The 25,751-nt window shown below is 42.2% G+C and overlaps 2 protein-coding genes across 5 annotated transcripts; both read left to right on the top strand.

Moving 5' to 3' along the window:
- The first annotated feature begins 5,364 nt into the window (after nucleotides 1–5,364).
- On the top strand, nucleotides 5,365–12,485 carry tbata (thymus, brain and testes associated). 4 transcript variants are annotated; one of them, XM_029120104.2, is made up of 10 exons: nucleotides 5,365–5,465; nucleotides 7,509–7,588; nucleotides 7,893–8,066; nucleotides 8,328–8,498; nucleotides 9,929–10,017; nucleotides 11,027–11,176; nucleotides 11,339–11,420; nucleotides 11,580–11,763; nucleotides 11,884–11,927; nucleotides 12,168–12,485. In XM_029120104.2, exons 3-10 carry the CDS (start codon nucleotides 7,898–7,900, stop codon nucleotides 12,281–12,283), a joined length of 1,005 nt encoding a protein of 334 aa, XP_028975937.2. In that variant the 5' UTR covers nucleotides 5,365–5,465; nucleotides 7,509–7,588; nucleotides 7,893–7,897; the 3' UTR covers nucleotides 12,284–12,485. The 4 variants fall into 4 exon arrangements, with proteins under 4 accessions (XP_028975937.2, XP_028975939.2, XP_028975938.2 ...); XM_029120106.2 differs by lacking the exon at nucleotides 11,884–11,927 and adding an exon at nucleotides 11,973–12,014 and having other exon boundaries at nucleotides 12,168–12,293; XM_029120105.2 differs by having other exon boundaries at nucleotides 5,384–5,521.
- A 942-nt stretch (nucleotides 12,486–13,427) lies between these two features.
- LOC105008119 (microfibrillar-associated protein 4) lies at nucleotides 13,428–17,520 on the top strand. The gene is given in 6 exon segments (NM_001304226.1): nucleotides 13,428–13,462; nucleotides 14,879–14,918; nucleotides 15,349–15,543; nucleotides 15,751–15,847; nucleotides 16,327–16,494; nucleotides 17,086–17,520. Coding segments are annotated over 5 exon segments (717 nt in total). The 5' UTR covers nucleotides 13,428–13,462; nucleotides 14,879–14,912; the 3' UTR covers nucleotides 17,337–17,520.
- The last annotated feature ends 8,231 nt before the right edge of the window (nucleotides 17,521–25,751 follow it).

Raw genomic sequence — 25,751 nt, 5'->3', positions numbered from 1 at the left:
ATTTCTCCAGTTTTCGTTGGTTGGATGGCTGGTAAAAACAGAGTATATCTTAGATAATATTAGTCAAGTCATATAAAATTTTATTTAGTTACCTACTTGACTTGTCTTTCTCAGAACAATGATCAGCAATAGGCCTACCTGGTGTTATATCTTTTTCAAGTTTCAAGGTTTGTTTGTCAAATACACTGAGCAACACAGCCAGGACGAGTTGCACCGAATAACTTTTACAGGAATTGTTTAATATTAGGCAACTATTTGTTAGATAGCTGTAACATGACACTGCCCTCAAGATAAAACATTATATGGAATTTACCATGACATTTGAGGAGATAAGGTGTGTTAGGAAGCACTCTGCAAAAGGATGATTATTTGCATTTGACGCAGCCACATCAACTCCGTCCATACAGGTAGGCCATGTGATTCTGCTTGCTTCACATCTCTGAAAATGTTGTTCATTTAGTTATCATTGGCTGCTGACGTCATTTACTTTAGGCTAATAGTGCAGGTTTAAAATCACAGTTTATTGATTTAATTTACGTTTTGAATATCCATCACTGGTGGCCATAATAATCGCAGGTTACGTTCGCGCAAGTAAATCTTATTTCTATGCGGGTGTTCACAATTGCATACATACATACATTGACAATGTTGGTTGTGGAACAAAACATCAGACTACTGTAGATTTAGTTTATGCACGATAAGCTACAGTACGGATATCTTAATTTTTATATAGAACAATGTCAGTACCCTTTTTAAGTAATTGACATTTATTTTTAAACAATGTTTTGAAGCAATTAAAAACATGAATAAAACAACAGAATAGGTTTACACATCATTAGATTTTGGGTTATGTTCAGATAAAAAGTCAGATTCTGGAAGAACGGGGTTTATTGGATTCATTGTATTGACTGAATGTATGACAGACCTTTAGTGTGTGATGTAGAGATGTAGCCCAATCATATTGAAGTAAAAAGCAATGGTTTAGAAACCCCCTTCCAAAGGCAGAGTACAAAACCCAGAAGGTATAATGCAAATTCCTATTTTGGCCAGCTATGTAAACTCTAACATTGATTGATCCCGCCAAAGGTGTCCAACTGGTTATAGGCTATTCCTATTTTTTTTCTAACGCCTCTTAATATGAAAGTAACCTAAAAGTAATTCAAAGTAATCAGATTAAGTTACTGAGTTTGAGTAATCAAAAAGTTAGGTTACTGATTACAAATGTGTGCAGGTAACTTGTAACTGTAAGGGATTACATTTAAAAAGTAACCTACCCAAACCTGTTTATCACAGAATTGTAGCAATCAATCATGTCTTAATTGGAGAGAAATAAATTGACATGGCATTTTCCTTTCCATCTTTACCATCCCAGTCTGTCTCAAAATGTTCCTCTGTCAATCTCTCCATCTGTTCTGTCAGTAGTCTTCTTGAGTGGACCTTCCACTACTGACCTGCCACTACTGACATGATACTACTGATTTGCCACTACTGAACTGCCTCCACTGACCAGCCTCCACTGAAGATGGCGCCAGAGCTTTTGTTGGCAAGCTGTCGCCTACCTGCTCTACCTGTGTTTGGTTTTGTTTGGGCAAAGTGTCTCCTCACTACTGATTTACGATTGCCAATTTCCCCTCGACATACAGACTAAAGTGGTGGATCAATGTTGCATACATTTTGAGCGGCATGCAAACTCTCATCGGCCACAATATCCTGTGCCAGCATCAGCGGTCAGCTACCGTTCTGTAGTTCGCATCGTAAAAAACCCCCACAGATGACGGAGCAAATGTGGAGGTTTGTTGGTAAGGATCAGGAGATATCTGGGTCTTCCCTACGCAACTCCTGGGCCTCTACAGTATCTGTAGATTACTCACAGTGAAGGCGGTTAATTTCACACGCTCAATGGAGCAGATATGCCAGTCTTCTACCCGTCCTCCTGGAACAATCTGCAGACTCCGATGCATGTCTTCTCTGGCACAGGTGGTCCACTTCACATCTGATGCATGCTTTGTGGAGAATAGCCGCAACGTTTTCCAGAATCATTGTTGCTTTGATGATCTTTAAAACTTTTGGCGCAAGGCATTTGTCCATTTTGTGAAAACTCTTGTCAGCATTTGAAAAGTATGACAGATTCTAGCTTCTTGTTGTGTATGCCTGTGGAATCGAACTGTCAGGGTCCGAGGTACCGTAGAAGTCTTCAGCATTGTCATCCCTGACCTCACACTGCCAGTCCTCAGCCTTGGATTCTTCAATCTCCATTTGGTTGTATTCTGTTTCGTAAATTCTTCCGACTGCTTGATAGTCACAGGCGGTATGTCTGTTTTTATGCTGTGTTGAGGACTATGTTAGCTTAAGGCGGGGCTTCAGGGTCTTACGTCAGTCGAACAGTCCGCAGTCACAATCTAACCCGCTGACATTTTCCGGAAATCTAACAGAGTCAACTGTTTCATCCCCTCATAAACTTTAAACAGTACATCTACCGGTTTTGGCACCAAATAAATCACTTTGAAAGGGGTTTCATAAACTGGCATTAAAAACCACTTGATCATTCACACCAGCCTTAAACTGTTTGGCCTTCGGGTAATTCATAAAATGCCACCTCCGGTAGCTCTGGGTTGAAGATGTATCCACTGATCCGAACATCATCCAATTTCCACTCCCGTGCCAACATATCCTGGTGTAGTTGATGGATTCGGGTTAAACTCTGCATCGGTTTCTTCGGGGCTGGCATGTTGATTGCTTCCTTGTTTAACAATTCTCAGCCCGGAACGAGTCACAGTGGCAATAGGTAAAACTGTACTAACTACTCTGGCTATGCTATCAACAGACTCCACTACGCTAGCAGGCTGGCTGGCTAACAGCCTGCAGCCTGACTTGCACCCTATCTCATGGTGAGGCTATAGGAGTGAGACTCCTGTCAATGTTCCTAGATAAAAGAAGAGCACCACTCAAGCTAGGATGGAGTCCGTCGCTCTTCAGCAGATCAGGCATGGCCCTATTTCTGGGAGAGTCCCAAAAAGAAGGCCAGTTATCTACAAACTCTACCTCTTGTGACGTTTTCAGACAGCTATTGAGTTGCGCAAGTCTGCTGTAGAGTTCGTCACCACCCCTAGCTGGGAGGGGGCCAGAGACAATCACTCGATGCCGACACATCTTTCTAGCTAATTTACACGCTGATGCAATGTTCTGCTTCGTAACCTCTGACTGTTTCATCCTAACGTCGTTGGTGCCAAAGTGAATAACAATATCTCTGTACTCTCTATACTTGCCAGTTTTAGACTTCGCTAGCACCAGCCCCACATTTGCGGCTACGTTGGTGGCTCTGTCCCCCGGTAAACAGTGTACGATCGCCGGCTGATTCTTTAGTCTAATACTGCCGGTAATGGAATCGCAGATGACTAAAGTTTTCAGTTTTTCCGGCCCACTGGTAGAACATGGCTGCCGATCATTCCCCTCTGAAGACGGCTCGGGCCTTGACTCCGACTCCAGTGGGGAAAATTGGTGAAAATCTCTGTCGGCTCTAGCAGCGACACAGGTTTAACTTGTCGATGGCATTTCTTCCCAGTGACCAAGAGAACGTTTTTCAGATCTCCTTACGCTGTATCACTCTTCCAGGCCCCTTAGATCATGAAACCAGTTCCTTTTAGCCATTCCACAGTCTCAGATGAAAACAAAAGCCTTTTCAGTTGTGGCCCCTAGACTGTAGAATAAACTGCCATTTACTATCAGCTCGTCTTAAAACATAGTTCTTTTTTAGCATTTGAGTCAGTTTAGGGACATTCGTGCTTAACTGACAGATCTCTCCATCTGATCTGTCAGTAGTCTTCTTGAGTGGACCTTCCACTACTGACCTGATACTACTGACCTGATATTGCTGACCTGCCACTACTGACCGATACTGCTGACCTGATACTGCTGACCTGATACTACTGACCTGCCACTACTGACCTGCCACTACTGACCCTCCACTACAGTTCAGTTGAAATGGATTGTGGAAGGTTCAGTTGAAATGGATTGTGTTGTTCAATATTTAATTGACAGGGACTTCACAGAATGACACTATAGTGACAAGCCGGGGGATAATTATTGTTTCACTGCATATTTCGGTCTCTTTCTCCTCTCTCTGTCTATGCCTCCTTATCTCTTTATATCTCTACCCCTCTCTTTCTATTTGTCTCTCTTCATTTTCCCCTCTCTCTGTCTCTCTTTCACTTTCTCTCTTCTCTGTCTGTCTCTTTTCTTCCTCAATGCCTTTCCTTCCATTCATGGGGAGAATTAGTTCAGCATAAATTACCCTGTGGAATATTCAATCAGTATCTTGCCACCAAAGGCTAGTATAGCTGATGACTAAGGAGTGCAAACACACATTCGAACACACATACTTGTTTTACTATAATTGTGAGGACTTCAGACACAAATACACACAGACACAAACACAGAAACACACACACGTAAGAAGACTCCCCAACAGATGTCAGTAATGAAGGATAACTGAATTAATCTAATAATAATCTGTATATATACCTGGTCCTATATGGATTGACTCAAGCCTTATAAATATGAGTAGAATGAGTGTGAACCTCAAACCGTTATGTACAATGGAGTATGAACTGTTAATCCCGAAGGCATTATCTCCAATGGAGGATGTCCGGTTTACTGTTAATCCCAAAAGCATTTCCAGAATGGAGAAAACCTGGTTTACTGCTAATCCAAAGGCATAATCTAGAATGGATGAAGTCTAGTTTAATGCTAATCCAAAATAATTACCTAGAATGGAGGAAAGATGGTTTACTGTTAATCCCAAAGTCATTATCTAGTATGGAGGAAATCCGGATTTCTGTTAATCCCATGGTAATCTAGAATGGATGAAGTCTGTGTTAAGGAATTAGCCTCTGTAGGAGTGCTCTTCAAAAAAAAATGAATTAAACACATTATTTACTCTCATTAGAGAGGCAGCATTTATGTGAAAATAAGTCTCGCGTGATATAATGGTATCGTCAGTGATGTAGTGGTAAAAAAGTGGGTAAAATATTAATTTATTTGGATTATTTTGATACTACAAATCATTCATCAAATTGAAAATGTATTACATTTTTAAATAGTATCAGTTATTGCATTTGATGCAAGTCTACTAAAAAGGAAGGCCTAGTGTAAATTGTCAATCAGGTTATTAATCTATTAAATTAATTCACTTCAACAGAGCTACTGCATTTAGCTAACTACTGTATGTGGCTAGCCTACTAACTGCAATATCACACACTACAGTATTGTACGTACCATTTGATACCATATCCAAGAGTACTGGGGTTTGTGTCTGTCACGTGAGGTCGACTGTTGCCGCCCGCGCCCGCTGCCTCTAACCCGAGGTTGGGTATGTGGTCGGGGTATAGCGTGCATGCTCACGAGTGGAGTTTTCGGTTGGACAGACGAATCAGTGCTTGACCGCAAGGCAGATTGATCATGCGCAGGTGAACATTACGAGTTTACTTCGAATGCCTGAGAAATGCTGGGAGCGTGGTAATAAGTAGGTAAACGATAATTCATTAAATGAAAATGTGAGTGAACGCTATTGCGCAAATAAAAAGGTGCATAAACAGCTGTGCATTGACTCTGTGGATGAAAGACAGGCAATAGAATTACGAGACAGACCCTAATTACATGCTAATACCAATACGAGGGTTGTTTAATGTTTACTGATCTGTCAGACTTTCCCTATTGTCTCCAGAGAAATTCTGAAAATATTTTGACAAAATCATAGTGACGGAATAACGTTTCCAGTCATCCTTTATGTACAAACGTCACAAGACACTGACAGCAGTCTTAAATAATATTATTTTTTTATCAGCTGAAATAAAACATAATTATCATCAACATAATCTAAATAATAATAGGGAGTTAGACCATTGTCTCTCCCTATTATTCGTTGTGTCTTTCTGTTGGAGAGATTATTTAATGTCTCCTTTGGGAGATATGTGGCTTCTCATGACCCGGCAAACTGGGCTACTTCCCAAATGACAGACTTTTCCTTGCTTAATGGAATATATTCCCTGTTTAAAATTGCGCACTAAATAGGGAAAAGGGTTCCATTTGGGACTATAGTCTGTGCGTTTGATCCTCTGTGTGTTTTGGTGGTCGGCTCAGAGGGAGACTTCTTGTGATATGATGCTCTCAGGAAAACATCTCACATCGAGCTCCTCTTGCTAGGAAACATCATTAGCCCAACCTAATCCCCATCAGTCGGCTGGAAAACATAATGCCCTTCTCAGACCTTTATTCTGCGTGGTCCACACAACGCTGTCAGAGCGGTGGACTGGGGATTTTCATTAACAATGCAGCCAGTGCCGCCTAGTGGACGACTGCGGAATATCAGTGTAACACTGCACTTACAGGACATTTTGTGACCAGAAGTGGGCACTGTTGGTCAGGATACAATAACATTACCATGACATTAAGATGTTTGATTTATTAAAGAGGCAGTACGCCACTTTAGCTAAACTAATATTTTCTTAAACATTTTGAGTTGGACTTGTAGTCTGGTATTTATATGTGTGCAATCTATAGGTAGAATCACAATCATACTTCAGTCTGTCATACCAATCGAAGTAGGAAAGTTAGTGGTTCTGATGACATGGGGTACATACCTGCAGACATGACGTAGTGTGACATTTTAAGCTGTAGTGGCCAAAAATCCCAGAATGCATTTATAAGTAAATTGCTGACGTAAGCAACATAATTGAAGGTGAGGAGGGTCAAGGTAGCACAAGGAGGGTCGAGGTAGCATGAGGAGGGTCAAGGTAGCACGAGGAAGGTCGAGGTAGCACATGGAGGGCTGAGGTAGCATGAGGAGGGTCGAGGTAGCGCGAGGAGGGCTGAGGTAGCGCGAGAAGGGTCGAGGTAGCACGAGGAAGGTTGAGGTAGTGTGTGGAGGGTCGAGGTAGCACGAGGAAGGTTGAGGTAGTGTGTGGAGGGTCGAGGTAGCACGAGGAAGGTTGAGGTAGTGCGTGGAGGGTCGAGGTAGCACGAGGAAGGTTGAGGTAGTGTGTGGAGGGTCGAGGTAGCACGAGGAAGGTTGAGGTAGTGCGTGGAGGGGTGATGTAACATGAGGAGGGTCGATTGAAACAATTGAAAAACAATTGTTCAGTCACGAAATATTAGCGAACCCCAATTGATTCTGGTACATATCATGTCAGCTGCAGGTTTTAAAGGTGAACCTCTCTAACAACTTCTCTATGGCGGACTGTTCAATATGATTCACTTTTTGTCAGGTTATTCAAAATGTTCACTATGTAACTGCTCTGAAAAGACACAACCTTTTTCAGAAAAACTGTTATGATGATGGTGAGAGGAATCAACATTTTTGGATTTTATGTTCAGTACATTATGTACATTAAGTGTAGTCTGTGTGTCCTTTGTTATTGCCTCAACATACATGGATTTACTCATGAGTGTATGCTTTGAGTGTAAGTTACGGAACCCATTGTTAAAAATGCTTTTCTTTTTCATGTTGCAAGCTAAGTCTCCTAGCAACATGGGAAACACTGGGCCCTTAGTGATTAGTTGATGGCTGTGGAGAGGCAGTGTGGAGTCTGAGGTAGGTTAACATTTTTTAATAATTCTTTTACTTCAGCATTTTGTTCTTTTTCATATTCTCTTAACACAACAATAATTTATGCATGTTATAAAATCACAACGTAATAATTTAAACATTTCTATTAATTATTTTGAAGTACTCAATCTGCAACACATTTTCCTACACTCATCTGTTGGTACAAAAACTCCAAAGTCCACTTGTTTTTGATCTTACTATGTGAGTACATTCAATTGCCATCTTGAATATTGAAAAATGGCAACAAAAAAAATGTTGTTGAATACATGCTGAGAAATGTCTCTTCCAGGCGTCATGTCAGTTCCCAACACCCCAGGTAGTCGTCTTCAAGACACCACGATTCCCCAAACTGCTGACATTTCCAAGATGGCCGCTAAGGGCAGTGCCCGCTTTGGAGCTTTGAGTCATCATTCCTTCTTCTCCCGACACAACCCGCACCCACATCGTGTCAACCACATTCCGGGTGAGAGACTCAAGGTCCTATCTCCAGTATAAGGGTTAACTCATGACAACCACTTACTGAGGAAATTACGATCTTCGACAGTCCCAGATCAGTTGCGTTTTGTTTGAGATGAGCCAAGGCCGTAGATACAACTGGGTTTTAAGAATTTGGGGACAGAAGAAAAAGCGGGTAAAAAAACACCATATTTCACTCGGAAAAAGCCAAAAGCGGTGCATTATGGGGATTTGGGGATGCGGCCAAATAACGCCTTTTACTCAACAGGCCTGAATGGGAGTCCAGTATGCATGGTGAATGATGACTGGTACATGACCTCACTATTCCCCCATCCGCTTACCAAGAGCCAGGTGTTCAGAACCACTACCGGAGCACCGTTCTCCATGCCATTCGGACACAGTCTGTGCGGAGGAAGGAACAGCGCTGCATACAGAAAAGGTGGGGGAAACACATCGGGTCTCATCCACCAAATCCCTTCTTAAAAGCCACTTACGCAGTTTATACACAGATTCTGAGGTACACCGATGTTTTCTTATTGGGGCTTTGTTTCGTAGGTGAGGACAGAGTCTATGCAAACTCAAGGGCGTACTTAGGCACGTTTCAGCGCACAATAATTCGTTATTGTGTTTTCTTCATTTGTACAGTTTTACAATATAGCATTGAAATTACAACGATTTTTTATGATTACATTATTTTTATTCATAAGATTTTTATGATCATTTACATTATTCATTATACTATTTTTTGGGCCTCAGATTTGAGACAGAACCATTGTTTTTTACTCCCTCAGATGTGCTGCCTTTTCCAGGTACAGCGTTCACTGAATGACTCAATGTTTGTTTTTCTTTGATGCAATAACTATCAATATAGGTGACTGTAACGGAATTTTTCTTCAAGTGAAAAGACAAGAATTGTGGAAACCCCTCTTACTGGGCAAGGGGTTGTGGTTTTAATTACCCCAAAAAGCATGAATGGATGCATACTTCCTAAATCTACCAGAAATAGTTGACCATCCGGGAACTTTTGGCATACTATTTTCAGTTTACTGTGGTTTGGGACATGCTAATCCTCTCACATACAGTACTGATCTCGCATATTATATAGTATGCAAGTGTGTGATTTGAGATTCAGCCTCTGTGTGTGATTTCTGTGTGGGGACACGGCCCTGCAGTCTCATGCCCTTTTATGAGGATTGGGGGGGGTGTTTACCTATGCTAATTAGGAACAACTGGCACACGCTTTCAATTCACAAGGACATGGTTTTCATCGTTATAAGAACGTGGTGCGAACAGCTCAAGCAATGTAAGAACACATCATGAATCTGACACAGACTTTTCTTAGGACATTTCTCAAGAACAAATGTAAGAACACATCATGAATCTGACACAGACTTTTCTTAGGACATTTCTCAAGAACAAATGTAGAATTAAGACATTGGTGAATGAGGCCCATTGGTCCTGTTCCCTCGCTCGGACGTTGCTTGAATGTTTGTGCGGTTGTGCACCATATTTGTATATTATATTACTTTAAGAAATTGTTGATGGGGTTTGCTGATTAATACAATACTTTTCAAGGCATTTTAAGATGTATTATACACATGAGCAGAGATGAATTGGGTTCCCTTATTTTTGGAACCAGATGGGAAGGACTGGGCATTGTGGGAAGGTTCCTGGGCATGCTGGGACAGTTCCTGGAATTTTGCAGCCTTAATGTACTTTATTGTATAAAAACAAATTGTTTACATATGTTGTAGCAGTATAAAAGATGTATTCTAATGCATATTCTATCCTCATAGTTTCATATAAAGTAAGCTTTGGCACCGACCAGCAGCATGTTTTTGCTACATCTCATTCCTTATTTCCTCACAGTTTTGTTATCAGAAGCGTGGAAAGAGGAGCTGAAAGACCTTGCTGCAAAAGTTAGCATTTCTACTCAAGCCAGAAAGGACAAAAAAGATGTATGTATATTCACCAATAACACTGTATCCATTATTTAAACCGGAGAACTTCCTAAATAAAGATTGGGTTTTAGGGTTGCTAAAATCTAAGAGCTTTCAATAAATTCAATTTTATTTCAGACTCTTGTTTGGAGGCTTACCAGAATTATGATGAAATAAGCAGGACATCATTGAGTAATTCTGGAAAAACAGGAAACTTGTAGAAAGTTCCCTGATTTATGCAACACTAATTGAGTCTGTTTGAAAAACTCTCTTGTTTGTTTTAAAATTATTCAGCCTATGCTAAAAATATTTTGTGAACAATTCTGAAAATTAGGTCTGTTCTTGTGTGTGTGATATGTTTGTGTGTGATATGCGTGTTTGTGTTCTTGTGTGTGTGATATGTTTGTGTGTGATATGTTTGTGTGTGAAATGCGTGTTTGTGTTCTTGTGTGTGTGATATGTTTGTGTGTGATATGTTTGTGTGTGATATGTGTTTGTGATATGTGTGATACGTGTGTGTGATATGTGTTTGTGATATGTGTGATACGTGTGTGTGTGTGATATGTGTGTGTGTGGTGTGTGTGATATGTGTGTGTGATATGTGTTTGTGATGTGTGTGATATGTGTGTGATACGTGTGTGTGATATGTGTGTGTGTGTGTGTGGTGTGTGTGTGTGATATGTGTGTGGGCGTGATGTGTGTGGGCGTGATGTGTGTGCGCTCGTCTGAAATGTGTGTGTGAAATGTGTGTGTGCTATGTGTGTGTGTGTGTGTGTGATATGTGTGTGTGATATGTGTGTGTGTGTGTGTGTGATACTGGTGTATGTGTGTGTATGTGATATGTGTGTGGGTGTGTGTGTGATATGTTTGTGTGTGATATGTTTGTATGTGATATGCGTGTTTGTGTTATGTGTGTGTGATATGTGTGTGTGTGTGTGATATGTGTGTGTGTGTGTGATATGTGTGTGTATGTGTGTGTGTGATATATGTGTGTGTATGTGATATTTGTGTGTGTGTGTGTGGACAGGATGGTCCGGGTCTGGTTCGGAGGAAGACCCAGTATTCAGCCCAGACGGGGCGGGTCATCCCCCCTTCCACCACACTTTACCAACGTCACCAACAGCCCCAGAAACATCGCCTTCCCATTGGCCCAGTTCTCCATGACCAGGAACTTATGGTACTCAGTCTCAGGTTATCTGTACAAGAAGAATCTCCATGTAAAATGACATTATTCCTGTTATTTTCTGTGGTACACTGCTGCTGTTCTGAAAGAGAGGAAAAATATTGGTAACTAAAGTATGTTGGTTTATCTGCATTCTCTCTCCGTTAAACCGGACAGGTTCTGGAGCTGCTGTGTCAAATCCTCCAGACTGACTCCTTGTCAGTAGTCCAGCATTGGCTTCTGCTTGCAGGCCAGCGGGGTATAAAACACACTTCACACAGGCTGAAATAACATGTTTCATTCTAGACAGAAAGACACTGTGTGTTTGTGAGTGTGTAAGAAACATTCACATGAAGACGAAAGGGAGACAGATTCAGAGAAAGACAGCGAAAATGTGAACTTCCATTTATCTCCACAGAGAAGGACCTGGTGATGGGGTTGATTGAACAGGCAGTGGAGGATAGCACCTTCCCCAGCCTGCAGGAGAAGTGGCTGGATGATATCGGCATTCCCAGACGCCATTCACACACCTCTCAGTCAGTCCAAGCACTTGGCACCGGCAGCCAGGCAGAACCAAGACAGAAACAACGACTTCATACCCGGTTGGTGTGGTTCAGAAAATCATTGTTTTTTCAGTGTCATGTACTCATCGTTGTCCCCATGAGATTGCAGGATTTTGCAACTTCAGAATAAAGGGTTTATTTGCTTCCTACTTTTAACAGTTTGTCTCTTCCCCGACACCGAGTCCAAATGGAGGACATTCCAGGTATAGTAATGCTCATTTCAAGGTTTTGTTTTGTTGTTATGACAGGCAATACAAACTGAAATCCAAGAGCATAAAATCTATGAATGGGTAAGTGGATAATATACATTTTAAAAAATTAAGTTGTTGGATCTAGGGAAGCTGAGAAATGTGTTGTTGACACTGAGAGGTGATTGTGTGAGGTCTGTTACCCAAATATCTTCTCTTGACATCTTCTTACTAAGCTATTCTTCTTTCTTCCAGAGAGAATTGGAGAGGCAGAGGTCCTTGAGGTCCACTCAGAAACTCAGAAAGTTCCGGATTTCAAGCCACGTCTTCCGCCGGTTGATCAGAACGACCAGTGTAAACAGAGTGGTTAGGATGCCTTGCAATGATACGTTTTGTTTTGAAGATAAGCAAACTCTTTGTGTACTTATCAGAATTATTTTGTATTATATGAAATATTATGATATGACTATAATTTCTTGATGTCTCGTGTCCCTTATATAGATTATATGTATTCCAACATAACCAGTTGAACCTGTGGTTCAGTAGAATTATTAAACATTTTGTGACAATTTAGTTTGAATAATCTTTCAGACTTTTTTGAGTTCTTAGTCTTGTGCATTACTCAGTAAGTTGTAAGTACCATGATGCTGGATGAAGGAGACACTGGTAACAGGTGGGTGGAGGTGTGTTGTGATTGAAAAGACCTTTAGTTATATTGGTATTGAGGAGTAGGTGGAAGTCAAAGGTTGTGGGCATAAAGGTGGGTGCAGGAAACACCAGCACCTAACGCAACATTATTCAAACAAGCAGAGAATAGGGGGAGCCCAAAATTCAAACACTGAGTAACTCTCATAGATAAAGCCAGATGTCTAGAGCTTTTCAGTTGACACATTTTAGATAACAAATAGTTTTCAACTCATTGACAGAACCCTAGCTTGCAATGTGTAAGGGGTGTTGTGGTTGACAGAATCAAGAAAACCAAATGAATAAAAACACACACACACACACAATACTGTTTTTTGTGTAAAGCAGATATGTCGTTCAGAACTTTACTGTTGATGAGGTAGAAACTTGGCCGGCTCTGAAGCCAGACCCCAGCGTGGAACTCAAAATGGTCGTTTAACACTTTGCTGACCAGTAAAATTTTTACTGTTACTGAGGCCTATAAAATGCCACAAGAAATAATTTGAGACTATTGAATCTGAAATGTATTCACTTATACCATGCTATCTTTTTAATCAGAAGCAGAGAAAATAAGGAACAGTGATCAAAATATCATCTGCATTTACATCTGTGGGACAGACATCTGTAAATGATGTGCAGATAATCATCCCAAAACCACCTTTATGCAATGGTTTTTGTTTTGATGACTTACTGGACCTTGGACTGTGATAAGCAACATGTTCTGGTTCTCTGAGGTGTGGACCAGAATGTATTGAGTATTGCTCAATGCTGTTGTTGCAATCAGGCTCCGGTAATATTTATGAAAGAGCAGTTTCTCTTTGTGGGACTTACTGCTGGAGACACTGACAATTCAGGGAGTCATACAGGTGAGCCCCTGCTTGAAAACATATTAACTAGTCTGTACTACTACCTGATGGAATCTTTAATGAATATAACCACCACAAATCATTGAAACTATAATTTTGTGTATCACGCTGTATTTTACATTTACATAGTATTAATTTAGCAGAATTTTCTCCAGAGCAATTTACAGTTAGTGTATATTATTTGGTGTTATGCATGATTAGGAAAAAAGAAATTTGAGAATCCACACTTTATTTAATGTCAACTTGTTTTAACACAGCATTGTAACGTCTAGCTAAATGTAGCATTTATTAATTCCTTGGTATCAAATCACTTGAAACTGAGTTTATTGGACCCAAGACAGGGAGTTAAACTGCCTGGTACTGGATAAAACATTTTCTAAACAGTTCAATCTAAACAAACAAAATTTTACAACAATCATGAACCGGCAAATTGTGTGGCATTGGACTGAACAGTTATTCAGGTTAGAAGAGAACTCTCCTTCCCAATACCTACACAATCATACACAATCATGTGCTTTCACTGTTAGAGCAGCTAACCAGCAGCCAAACAGTTGTTTGATTAATTTCCGGACAGGCAAGGAGAAACGATTAAAATAATCTGTATTTCTGTACCTGAGCAAGATAATTACCTGTAATTGCACATCACGGCAGCCCATTATGGAATTTTCTCGGTGTCCTTTGATTAGACATACCTAATCAGAAAAACCACCAAAGTCCAAGCTTTAATCCCAATAACTACACAGCCTTGACAATGCTGCTCTTTGACCAACAATAGTAAATAAGATAAGACAAGGCGATTGATAGCAGCAGTCACATTACCTAGCGGTGTTTCTAAAGTCAACATCATCATTTTGTGTTGGCATTGTACAGCCTGTTTCCAGCTTACCTCATACCAGGTTTATGTTTTGTTATCAAATGGTAAAAGATTTTGCAAAACTTACTTTGGGCAGACAAGCTTATTGCCATCTGTAATGGTTGATGCGACAGGACAAGGGAGAATGGAAGACACTGTGATATATAATGTTGATGGAGGGCGTTGGACCTCACAGGCACAGCAAGCCTCCCATACCAGGACCTGACATTACAGAGGGCATTGGATCTCACTGGCACGGCAAGCCTGCTATACCAGGACCTGACATTATAGAGGGCATTGAATCTCACTGGCACGGCAAGCCTGCTATACCAGGACCTGACATTACAGAGGGCATTGGATCTCACTGGCACGGCAAGCCTGCTATACCAGGACTAGACACCATCAGACTACCAGGATGAAAGGGAAACACAAAAAAATGAAATTCCAGTTCACAATCTGTTTTGGATACTAGTTGTTTAAATCAACCATTAAAACATTTATAGTTTCTGACCTGAAGAGTTTTGTTGTAAATGTTTTAACATTCAGGTTTTTAACCTTTTCAGACGTTTCTTTCAAAGGCAAAGACAAATCTCAACAATGACGGTAAATATTAAGGCATGCTATTATAAATATAAAAAAGTGGATTCAGAGGTGCAATATGTGAATATATATACAGTATCTGCATCTCAACATTTTCAAACAATTGAATTTGAATTGAATTTGAAGTTAAGATTGAACATGTTATTGATTACATGATTTACATTTGAATTTCAATTAAGGGACTATTTAATGACATTTAATTAAGTGAACATAGATATATCTTCCATACAAATACTTCGTAATGCATTAAAAAGAGGTCAACAAATGGCCATCAAACAACAGAGAATGATTATGAGAGCATCCCTCACAAAGTAGAATTTATTTTCCTTTGAACTGGATTAAAATTTACTCATTCAAATTCTAAAATACTTCCTGAGTTGAAAAAGACTAACAGTAGTTGTAACCCTGTTATCTACCGAATGCTGTGATACAGTTCAGATTGCTGCTGCCTCTGCTGATCCCTGTGATGGTGCAGTGCTCCCTGGATCCAGTGGACTGCAGTCAGGTCTACGCATCAGGTCATGGACAGAATGGGGTCTACACCATCTACCCTGCTGGACCCACCTCACCTGTCCAGGTCTTCTGTGACATGTCCATGGATAATGGGGAATATCAAGGAAAGTGGACGGTCCGTATCTAACGTTTGAATCTTTAAATACACACAACTATTTACTTTTGTTTTTACCATCCTAGTCAATTTGTTCCCAACCAAAAACCATCCACCAGACCTAGAAACAGTGCTGTGTGAATGTTTTCCATCGCTCTAATTATTTTAACACGTAAGAGCTCATTTATTATTATATCCGGCCAATCACATCTCGGCTCTCTGAAACAGGTGATACAGAGGCGACGGGATGGATCTGTGAATTTCCACAGGAAGTGGGAGGAGTACAAAAGGGGATTTGGGAGCGCAGCCGGAGAGTACTGGCTGGGTAAGAAATGACTTTTTTGATACCATGGGTTCAAGCTTTTCCAAATCCCCCTCATGTGGCCATGACAACAACGCCTGATACATTGTTGATTGGTTGTTCTGATATTAAAAGGATTCAACTCGGCCCTGGAATCATGGTTTATTGACAAAAAGCTAGCGGCTAGTTGTTTAGCAAAATGTTTCTTCATGTGAGTCGCTTGTTTACAACAGCACATGTTTGCATGAACAGAGTTATTTGCCAGTCTGACCTCTGCAACAGTGTTATAAAATACACATTTGATCTCCGCCTGGTCATAAAGAGTTACCGGAAATAATAAATGAAAGGGGAGCTATTTTTGCTCTAAAAACCCCTAGCTTCTTTGCCTTCAGAACTTTTTTGTTACAGGTTTCTTTAATTTTATCATAACATCCCAAAATGTTCCATGCAGAATTTATTTTCATTTGCACTTTGTTAGAGTGCTGTATTATTATTATTTTCAGGACTGGAGACGATGCATCTCTTGACTAAGGCTAGGAAGTATGAGCTGAGAGTGGACATGGAAGACTTTGAGGGGAGGAAGGTCTTTGCCCAGTACTCCTCCTTCTCTGTAGCACCAGAGTCTGAAGGATACCCACTAACACTGGGCTCCTTCACAGATGGAGGAGCAGGTGAGTGTCCCCCCAAAAAAACATTATTAAAATAGTCCAAGACGGATGTCCAAGAATGAAGTGCCACAATTAAAAGTTAAATGTAAATAGAAATTGTCCAATAAATTCGGTCAATATCTGGAGTTCAGGTTAACCAGAATATTTGTCCTTGTGTTGCTTATCTTCATTAGTTTACCAAAGGTTCACTGCAACATAGATGGGCCACTAGATTATTGTCAGATGGTCTCTTGGTGGGCCACTAGATTATCGTCAGATGGTCTCTTGGTGGGCCATTAGATTATCGTCAGATGGTCTCTTGGTGGGCTACTAGATTATCGTCAGATGGTCTCTTGTTGGGCCACTAGATTATCGTCAGATGGACTCTTGGTATCTGCAGCAGCAATTGTGGAATGATTTTCACATTTATTATTGATCAGAAATGACTTTGGGTAGACACAAAGATATACGATCACACTACAAAATAATATAAAAATATGAATATTAATTTGATAGATATTTACATTTCCCATTAGACAGGCTCCTGGTCTTCTTTGCAATCCCACCGTTCAGTCAGTCCTTGTGCTATTTCATCTTCTCTGTTGCTGTCCTCAGGAGATTCTCTGACTCATCACAGTGGCCAGAAGTTTACCACATTGGATAAAGACCAGGACTTGAATGAAGGCAACTGTGGCAAGATTTACTACGGTGGATTTTGGTACAACAACTGTCACTGGACCAACCCCAATGGGATTTATGCATGGGGAGAGTCAGCCTATGGTGTTGGCATCAACTGGAGAACATGGAAAGGCTTTACATACTCCCTGAAAACCATGACCATGAAGATCAGACCAGCCACTGCATAGAGCGGAAACAGCTTAACTGCCCTTAACTGTTTCAAGAATAAAAATGATGACTCTATAAGCCACTTAATATACAGTACTCAGCATAAATGAGTACACCCCAACAGATGTCCCAGAAAATCATGTCTCTCTTCAGAATTAATACTTTCTATGGGATCCTATACAATAAAAAATTGCAGCAACTCTTTTTGATTGGTTGTTAATGAGATTTGTCAGTACAAAGAAACAACACTGAACGTTTTTGAACAAAGTGATTTCAGACTATGGTGCAAAAATGAGTTCACCCCAATGAAGCTTTCAGGAATGAAACTTGGTAAAATGCTATTTAACTGGAATTCACCAACAGATGAGTCTAACCAATCATCACACAGGTTGCTGCAAGATAACTGACAATTAAGTGTGGTATTTAACCAATACAATCTCCCCCAAGTCAATGCTGACAATTCCCTGCACCACATGGAAGAGAAATGTCTTGAGAAAGAAATTAATTTCTTTACACAAAAAAGGTCAGGGCTACAAGACAATTAGTAAAGCATTGCTAATCAGTCGGAATACAATAGAAAAAGTCATTCAAAAATTCAAAAAAGAATGGGCTTGAGGCAAGCATTCTGAGATGTCCAAGCCGTCCATGGAAGCTAACACCTCCAGATGAGCGTTTTGTCCTAAGGAGAGTTGAGGAAAATCGCCATGCAAGTTCATCACAGTTAGCTAAAGCTGTAGAAAACCAAACTGGGATACGATACGACGTATTCTGCACAGCAGTAGCATGCAAGGGTGTCGTCCACAAAGGAAGCCACTGCTAAAGCCCATGCACAAAAAAGCCTGTTCAGCATTTGCCAGGGCTCATGTTGACAAATGTTACATATACCAGCCTGCAGGAGAATATAAGTATATATTATATATATAATATTGGGACTCCATACTTTGATCAGGTGAGACAAAGGTCAATCTTATTGGAACTGATGGCATCCAAACTGAATGGCGTCGGAAGGGGGAAGAGGACAATGAAAACTGCATGGTACCCACAGTAAAGCATGGTATCCCCAGTAAAGCATGGTATTCACAGTAAAGCATGGTACCCACAGTAAAGCATGGTATCCACAGTAAAGCATGGTACCCACAGTAAAGCATGGTATCCACAGTAAAGCATGGTATCCACAGTAAAGCATGGTATCCACAGTAAAGCATGGTATCCACAGTAAAGCATGGTATTCACAGTAAAGCATGGTATCCACAGTAAAGCATGGTACCCACAGTAAAGCATGGTACCCACAGTAAAGCATGGTACCCACAGTAAAGCATGGTACCCACAGTAAAGCATGGTACCCACAGTAAAGCATGGTACCCACAGTAAAGCATGGCGTTGACAGTGTTCTTCTGTGGGGTTGTATGAGTGCTGCAGGTGTCGGGGAATTGCCCTTCATTGAGGGCATCATGAATTCACAGATGTATTAAGAAATACTGAAAAAGAAGATGTTACCATCTCTCCACACCCTGGGTCACCATGCACTCGCCGTGCACTCTGTCACTCGTTGTGCACTCGCCGTGCACAACACACATCCCAGGCCACTGCTGCATTTCTGAGGACAAACAGAGTGAAAATGATTCAGTGTCTCGTTCTCCAGGCTCTGAAAGAGCTCATTCTCCAGGCTCTGAAAGAGCTCATTCTCCAGGCTCTGAAAGAGCTCGTTCTCCAGGCTCTGAAAGAGCTCGTTCTCCAGGCTCTGAAAGAGCTCGTTCTCCAGGCTCTGAAAGAACTCGTTCATAATAAAAGGTGTACATCCTGTGACAAATATCACGTGACACATATCACTGTGTCACATGATGCACACCTTTTATTATGGAGGCTTAAGCCTAGTGTCTACAGAACTGACATTGGGCCTCATTCACCAATATCTTCCTAATAATTAAAACTCCCTAAGAAAAGTCTACGTCGGTATCATGACATGTTCTTAAACAACAGAACTGTTCGGATTCGGAGCGTTCTTAGGATTGGTGAATCCCACATCTTCGTAATTGAAAGTGTGTGCCAGTTGTTCCTAATTAGCATAAGAAAACGCCCCGCAAATTCCCATATAAGGACATGACACTTGACTTCAGGGCTATGTGCAAGAAAAGTTGGAGAATGTCCAAAAGACGCACAGACGGAGGTGGTCCACTGATCACCAAACAAAAAAAGAACTTCAGTAATTCTGAAATAGAAATTCTACTGCGACAGGTAAATGCCAAACGAGGCATACTATTTAGCAGTGTTTCCAGTGGTTCTAAAGTCACCAACAGAACAACGGCAGTGTTCTTCTGTGGGGTTGTATGAGTGCTGCAGGTGTCGGGGAATTGCACTTAAACATCACGGATTCCGTGAACTCTGTTTCTGGACAACGTCACTCAATTGAACATGTAAAAAAGAAATGGTTTGACTTAAAATCAGAGACCAAAAAATCCATTGCCAAACATAAGAGACATATGCTGACCACTGGAGGGGTGCATGCAGGCCCTGAGTTATTTGAGATTGACCAGTGCATCAGGGCCATTATTGGTGAGACGGCACTCTCAGGTGTGTCATCAGCGGAGCTACTGGACACTGACCAGGGCCCTATATCAACAGCTTCATATCCTCCAAGGCCATCTCCCACCAGTGAATCAGACGGTAAGCAAGTCTTTCTGAATCTTTACGATTTCATGCCATAATTTAACTGAAAGCAACAGTGAAACCATTGGAAAATTATTTTACACCAGTTTGTCAAACCAATGAGATTGTGAATGAGTCCTCAACTGAATTCCTAGTTTATTCAGTTTGAATATCGTTTTAGTTTTTTACAGATCTCCAATACAGGCAACACCTCTGTGAAGAGGAACCTGACACCATTCGACCTTCCTGCAGTAGCCTGCCTCTGTACGTGCCCCCAGGTACTGTCCGACTGCACACGTCATCTCTGATGCGGTCCTGGATAACCAGGAGCGGATTGCGCAAAGCCTCTGTGAAATCACTTCTACTCTGGTCTTGTCTGGTCCCAGCAATGGGTCAGGACTCACATCCTGGTGTGGTGGTTGAAGTGGAAGTGGAACACCACGCTTTATAGCGATGTTGTGTAACACACAACTGGCCATGATTATTCTGCAAACCTAAAAACAGTGTAAAGATGATCAAAGCTAGAAAAACTGTTGGTGGAGCAGGTGCTCAATTAATGTTTTTAAATATGTTATTATCCATATTGTATCGAAAAACTATTCAGGAATATATTGTGAACTACACTGCTCACAGCTAGATTAACTCTGTCTTAACTAGAAATGCATTATTACTGTAACAAGCCTGAAAGTACAGCTCCGGAAAAAGGAAGAGACCACGGCACCCTTTTCTTTCCGCTCCCAAAAAGTCGAAAAGGAAGCGAGGAACAGAAGGGTTCAAATTAAGAGACTACTGCAAATTGAACGTTTCTGTTCCTCACACTGATTTAACTAGAAATGCATTATTACTGTAAAAAGACTAAAAGTATATATTCTGCTAGTTGAACCTGTACAAACCAACAGCAGTGGATCCAGTGAGATGTTGTGCAGTGCTTGAAAGGTTGGTATCTGCCAAATTCTCTCTGAAACATTCTAATTGAATCTTCTACATGGTCTCCACAAGTGGGTCTTTCTTGTCTGATGTGACCTCAGATCTATGCTGACAATTGACACATTAACTCCCAATGAGGCTGAATGGCATAAAAAGACAATACGTTGCCAGGTATGCTATATTTTAATGGCTCTGGTCAACATATACATTTTCATTGGAGCCTGTCAAAACTAATGTGACTAGTGGTCTTTCAAATGGGTTAATGTTGCCATCTAGTGTAGACAGTGGGCATAACACTGAACACAGTGTGAAGTACATTATTCACACATACTTCTTAACATAGCTATTTAAATATTATTTGAAATAATTATTTATTAAGGATGTGATTTCAAATATAGTTTTAGGAATATCTTGACACCCCTTGTGAAGACCCTACCCTTAACCCTACCATAACCTTAACACTACCATAATACCAACCCTATCATAACCCTAACCCTACCATAACCCCAAACCTACCATAGCCCTAACGCTACCATAACCCTGTCATAACCTTAACCCTGTCAAAACCTTAACCCTACATTAACCCTGTCATAACCCTAACCCAACATTAACCCTGTCATAACCCTGTCATAACCCTAACCCAACATTAACCCTGTCATAACCCTGTCATAACCCTAACCCTACATTAACTGCCCCTATTCTGCTCATCTCCGCATCCTCAACCTCCTCCTCCTCCTCCTCCTCCTGCTCCTTATACCTTTGAAGCTGTTCTACTCCTATTCCTGCTCCTTATACTTTTGAAGCTGTTTTCCTCCTCCTCCTGTTCCTTATACCTTTGAAGCTGTACTCCTCCTCCTCCTGTCCCTGCCCTATCTGCTCTACCCTACACCCTGCCTTTCAAATGGCCCAGCCTGTCAAGGGGAACTATTCTCCTGGTCTAGAGAAGAAAATACAAATCAATATCTTCTGGCTGCTCTTCAACAATCTTACAATGACCTCATCATGAACAAACCTGTTGGGGAATGACACGATCTACAACAATACTAACTGTGTGTTTTGGGTGTGTGTGTCTGTGTGTGCATGTTTTAACACAAAATATGTCAACCCATAATCTATATGCTGTGTGGTGTCTGGGGCCAACCTGCCAACTCCATGTTGGCCTCCCAGGCTGCATGTCAGAGAACACTGAGGAACGCCCCAGGGCCACCCAGGCTGCATGTCAGAGAACACTGAGGAACGCCCCAGGGCCTCCCAGGCTGCATGTCAGAGAACACTGAGGAACGCCCCAGGGCCACCCAGGCTGCATGTCAGAGAACACTGAGGAACGCCCCAGGGCCTCCCAGGCTGCATGTCAGAGAACACTGAGGAACACCCCAGGGCCTCCCAGGCTGCATGTCAGAGAACACTGAGGAACGCCCCAGGGCCTCCCAGGCTGCATGTCAGAGAACACTGAGGAACACCCCAGGGCCTCCCAGGCTGCATGTCAGAGAACACTGAGGAACGTCCCAGGGCCTCCCAGGCTGCATGTCAGAGAACACTGAGGAACGCCCCAGGGCCTCCCAGGCTGCATGTCAGAGAACACTGAGGAACGCCCCAGGGCCTCCCAGGCTGCATGTCAGAGAACACTGAGGAACGCCCCAGGGCCTCCCAGGCTGCATGTCAGAGAACACTGAGGAACGCCCCAGGGCCACCCAGGCTGCATGTCAGAGAACACTGAGGAATGTCCCAGGGCCTCCCAGGCTGCATGTCAGAGAACACTGAGGAACGCCCCAGGGCCTCCCAGGCTGCATGTCAGAGAACACTGAGGAACGTCCCAGGGCCACCCAGGCTGCATGTCAGAGAACACTGAGGAACGCCCCAGGGCCTCCCAGGCTGCATGTCAGAGAACACTGAGGAACGCCCCAGGGCCACCCAGGCTGCATGTCAGAGAACACTGAGGAACGTCCCAGGGCCTCCCAGGCTGCATGTCAGAGAACACTGAGGAATGTCCCAGGGCCTCCCAGGCTGCATGTCAGAGAACACTGAGGAACGCCCCAGGGCCTCCCAGGCTGCATGTCAGAGAACACTGAGGAACGCCCCAGGGCCACCCAGGCTGCATGTCAGAGAACACTGAGGAACGCCCCAGGGCCTCCCAGGCTGCATGTCGGAGAACACTGAGGAACGCCCCAGGGCCTCCCAGGCTGCATGTCAGAGAACACTGAGGAACGCCCCAGGGCCTCCCAGGCTGCATGTCAGAGAACACTGAGGAACGCCCCCAGGGCCTCCCAGGCTGCATGTCAGAGAACACTGAGGAACGTCCCAGGGCCTCCCAGGCTGCATGTCAGAGAACACTGAGGAACGTCCCAGGGCCTCCCAGGCTGCATGTCAGAGAACACTGAGGAACGCCCCCAGGGCCTCCCAGGCTGCATGTCAGATACGCATGCGTAAGGATCTGTGCGACTTTGACAACGGCCAATTTGTGATGACTAGACGACTCAGTACCAATCAAAAGTGGTCCGATCCAACAGACGAACTACTGTAGTTCAAATTGCAGAAAAGGTTAATCCTGGCACTGAGAGAAAGGTGTCAGAACGCACAATGCATCGCAGTTTGTTGTGTATGGGGCTGCGTAGCCGCAGACCAGTCAGGGTGCCCATGCTGACCCCTGTCCACTGCCGAAAGTACTTACAATGGGCATGTGAGCATCAGAACTGGACCACAGAACAATTGAAGAAGGTGGTCTGATGAATCATGTTTTTTTTTACATCACGTGGATGGCCGGCTGTGTGTGCATTGTATACCTGGAGAACACATGGCACCAGGATGCACTATGGGAAGAAAGCAAGCCAGCGGAGGCAGTGTGATACTTTGGGCAATGTTCAGCTGGGAAACCTTGGGTCCCTGCCACACAGCAAAAATCGTCAGGTATCGTCTTGATCTGCAACACAACCAGGAGGACTTTGGACAGGGACAGCAACGAGTCTTTCAAGCCTGGTACTCCACAGGTGTGGGCCAAGACCTCATGTCCTCCTAAGTTTAAAACGGCAGGTACAGTTTTAAAGTTTTTCTCAAATGCTTTGTTTCAGTTCTTGAATAAGATCATTTTGACCAGTACGGCTCACATTATGACAAAAAAACTTTTCATTTTGATGGTATTGGCCTATTTACTGACACAATAACTAGGTTTTGAAGCATACATTAAATGTTTTGGGTGAGTTACTACATTTTATAGACATGCAATATAGTTGTGATGCCCAATAAAATAGTTGTGATGATTGCAATTACAGTTTAGAGAATGTTAAGAAAAACTGGGCCCTTTCTCTACTTCTCCAGTGTTTGCTGAACTTGAAGAAACCGTTTGTGTTCTGCATCCAGCGTTAAGGAAGTTAGAGGTTGTTTTGCTAGCCAAGTCAGTTAGCTTAGCCTGTCCCACACCAAGTCAATAAACTAGCTTGGACCCCTTCATATAAGCTTAGCTTGGCCTCTCTGACAGGTCTAAACAAGAAACCTGGCAATAAAGAGCAGTAATCGTGGTTGCCCACCATGGTTACGAACCTGGGTCTCCTTGATAAGAGACTACGTCTTTAAACACTACGCCACAGAGCTAAACATCTATTGAGGTTTAGCATTTCAACATTAGATCATTTAGTCACGCCTTAACATCACACTGAGATTGAATATGTCGCTAGACACACTTAAGCATTGTGATAAACTGACTAACGTTTCATACCTCAACCACAAATAGCATCAATGAACTGTATGACTTTTGCTTCTGGCCGTTTTAAAAGCGTATTAGCCAGTAATATTTCGCTAGACACACTTAAGCATTGTGATAAACTGACTAACGTTTCATACCTCAACCACAAATAGCATCAATGAACTGTATGATTTTTGCTTCTGGCTGTTTTAAAAGCGTATTTGCCAGTAATATTTCAATAGACACCATTAGGCATTGTGTAAAACTGACTAACATTTCTTATTAGGTGTAGCCAGCGAAGTTCTTGTCTATCCTAAACCTCTTTTGCCACTGGCCGTTTTAATAGCTTATTTGCCACCGACTTTTCATCAAATGAAAAGACAAGAGATCGTGTAGCCAGCGAACAAATCCTCAAGCATAATGTGCTTCAACTGAGACGGAAGTTGAACGTGGAACTTGCTGCTCTATAGTCAGCATCTCTAACCACCACACTATTTAACAAGGGTCAGTCAGTCACTCATTCAGTGAGAGACATTCTCTTGTCTAGGCCGGCTCCGCTTTTGCGGTCCGGCAACAACAGATGTTTTGTAGGTAGACTACCATCTATAGAGTCACACCTCCCAACCTCCTCTCACCCCAACCTCCAATAGACTCTTAATAGTGTTATGCCACTATTAAGAGTCTATGCCTAATAATGTGGTAAATATACACGTGATGGATACGGAGATAATTTTGCAAATATACACGTGATGGATCCGGGGATAATGTGGTAAATATACACGTGATGGATCCGGGGATAATGTGGTAAATATACACGTGATGGATCCGGGGATAATGTGTTAAATATACACGTGATGGATCCGGGGATGATGTTGTAAATATACACATGATGGATCCGGGGATAATGTGGTAAATGTACACGTGATGGATCCGGGGATGATGTTGTAAATATACACGTGATGGATCCGGGGATAATGTGGTAAACATACATGTGATGATGGATCCAGGGATAATGTGGTAAACATACATGTGATATATTCAGGGATGATTCTTCAGATTCGCGATGTTCGCACTTTTGAACGCCACTTTTCTGGAGCAAATCCGGCAAGTTGCCTCCTCCAAATTATTGGGCTCACCTCTATCAATTTAGCTTAAAATCTAAATGCACCCAGTGTTGCAGTTGTGT

Source organism: Esox lucius, chromosome 5 (assembly GCF_011004845.1).
Source record: "Esox lucius isolate fEsoLuc1 chromosome 5, fEsoLuc1.pri, whole genome shotgun sequence".
NCBI classification, from domain to species: Eukaryota; Metazoa; Chordata; class Actinopteri; order Esociformes; family Esocidae; genus Esox; species Esox lucius.
This window is presented reverse-complemented; position numbering and strand designations above follow the sequence as displayed.

Excerpts from the sequence above, each read along its gene's own strand:
- tbata (XM_029120104.2), top strand. The coding sequence starts at position 7,898 with ATGTCAGTTCCCAACACCCCAGGTAGTCGTCTTCAAGACACCACGATT. Across the intron at positions 8,499-9,928 it reads CAGCGCTGCATACAGAAAAG|TTTTGTTATCAGAAGCGTGG; the intron begins GTGGGGGAAACA and ends ATTTCCTCACAG. Across the intron at positions 11,421-11,579 it reads TCTGCTTGCAGGCCAGCGGG|AGAAGGACCTGGTGATGGGG; the intron begins GTATAAAACACA and ends TTATCTCCACAG.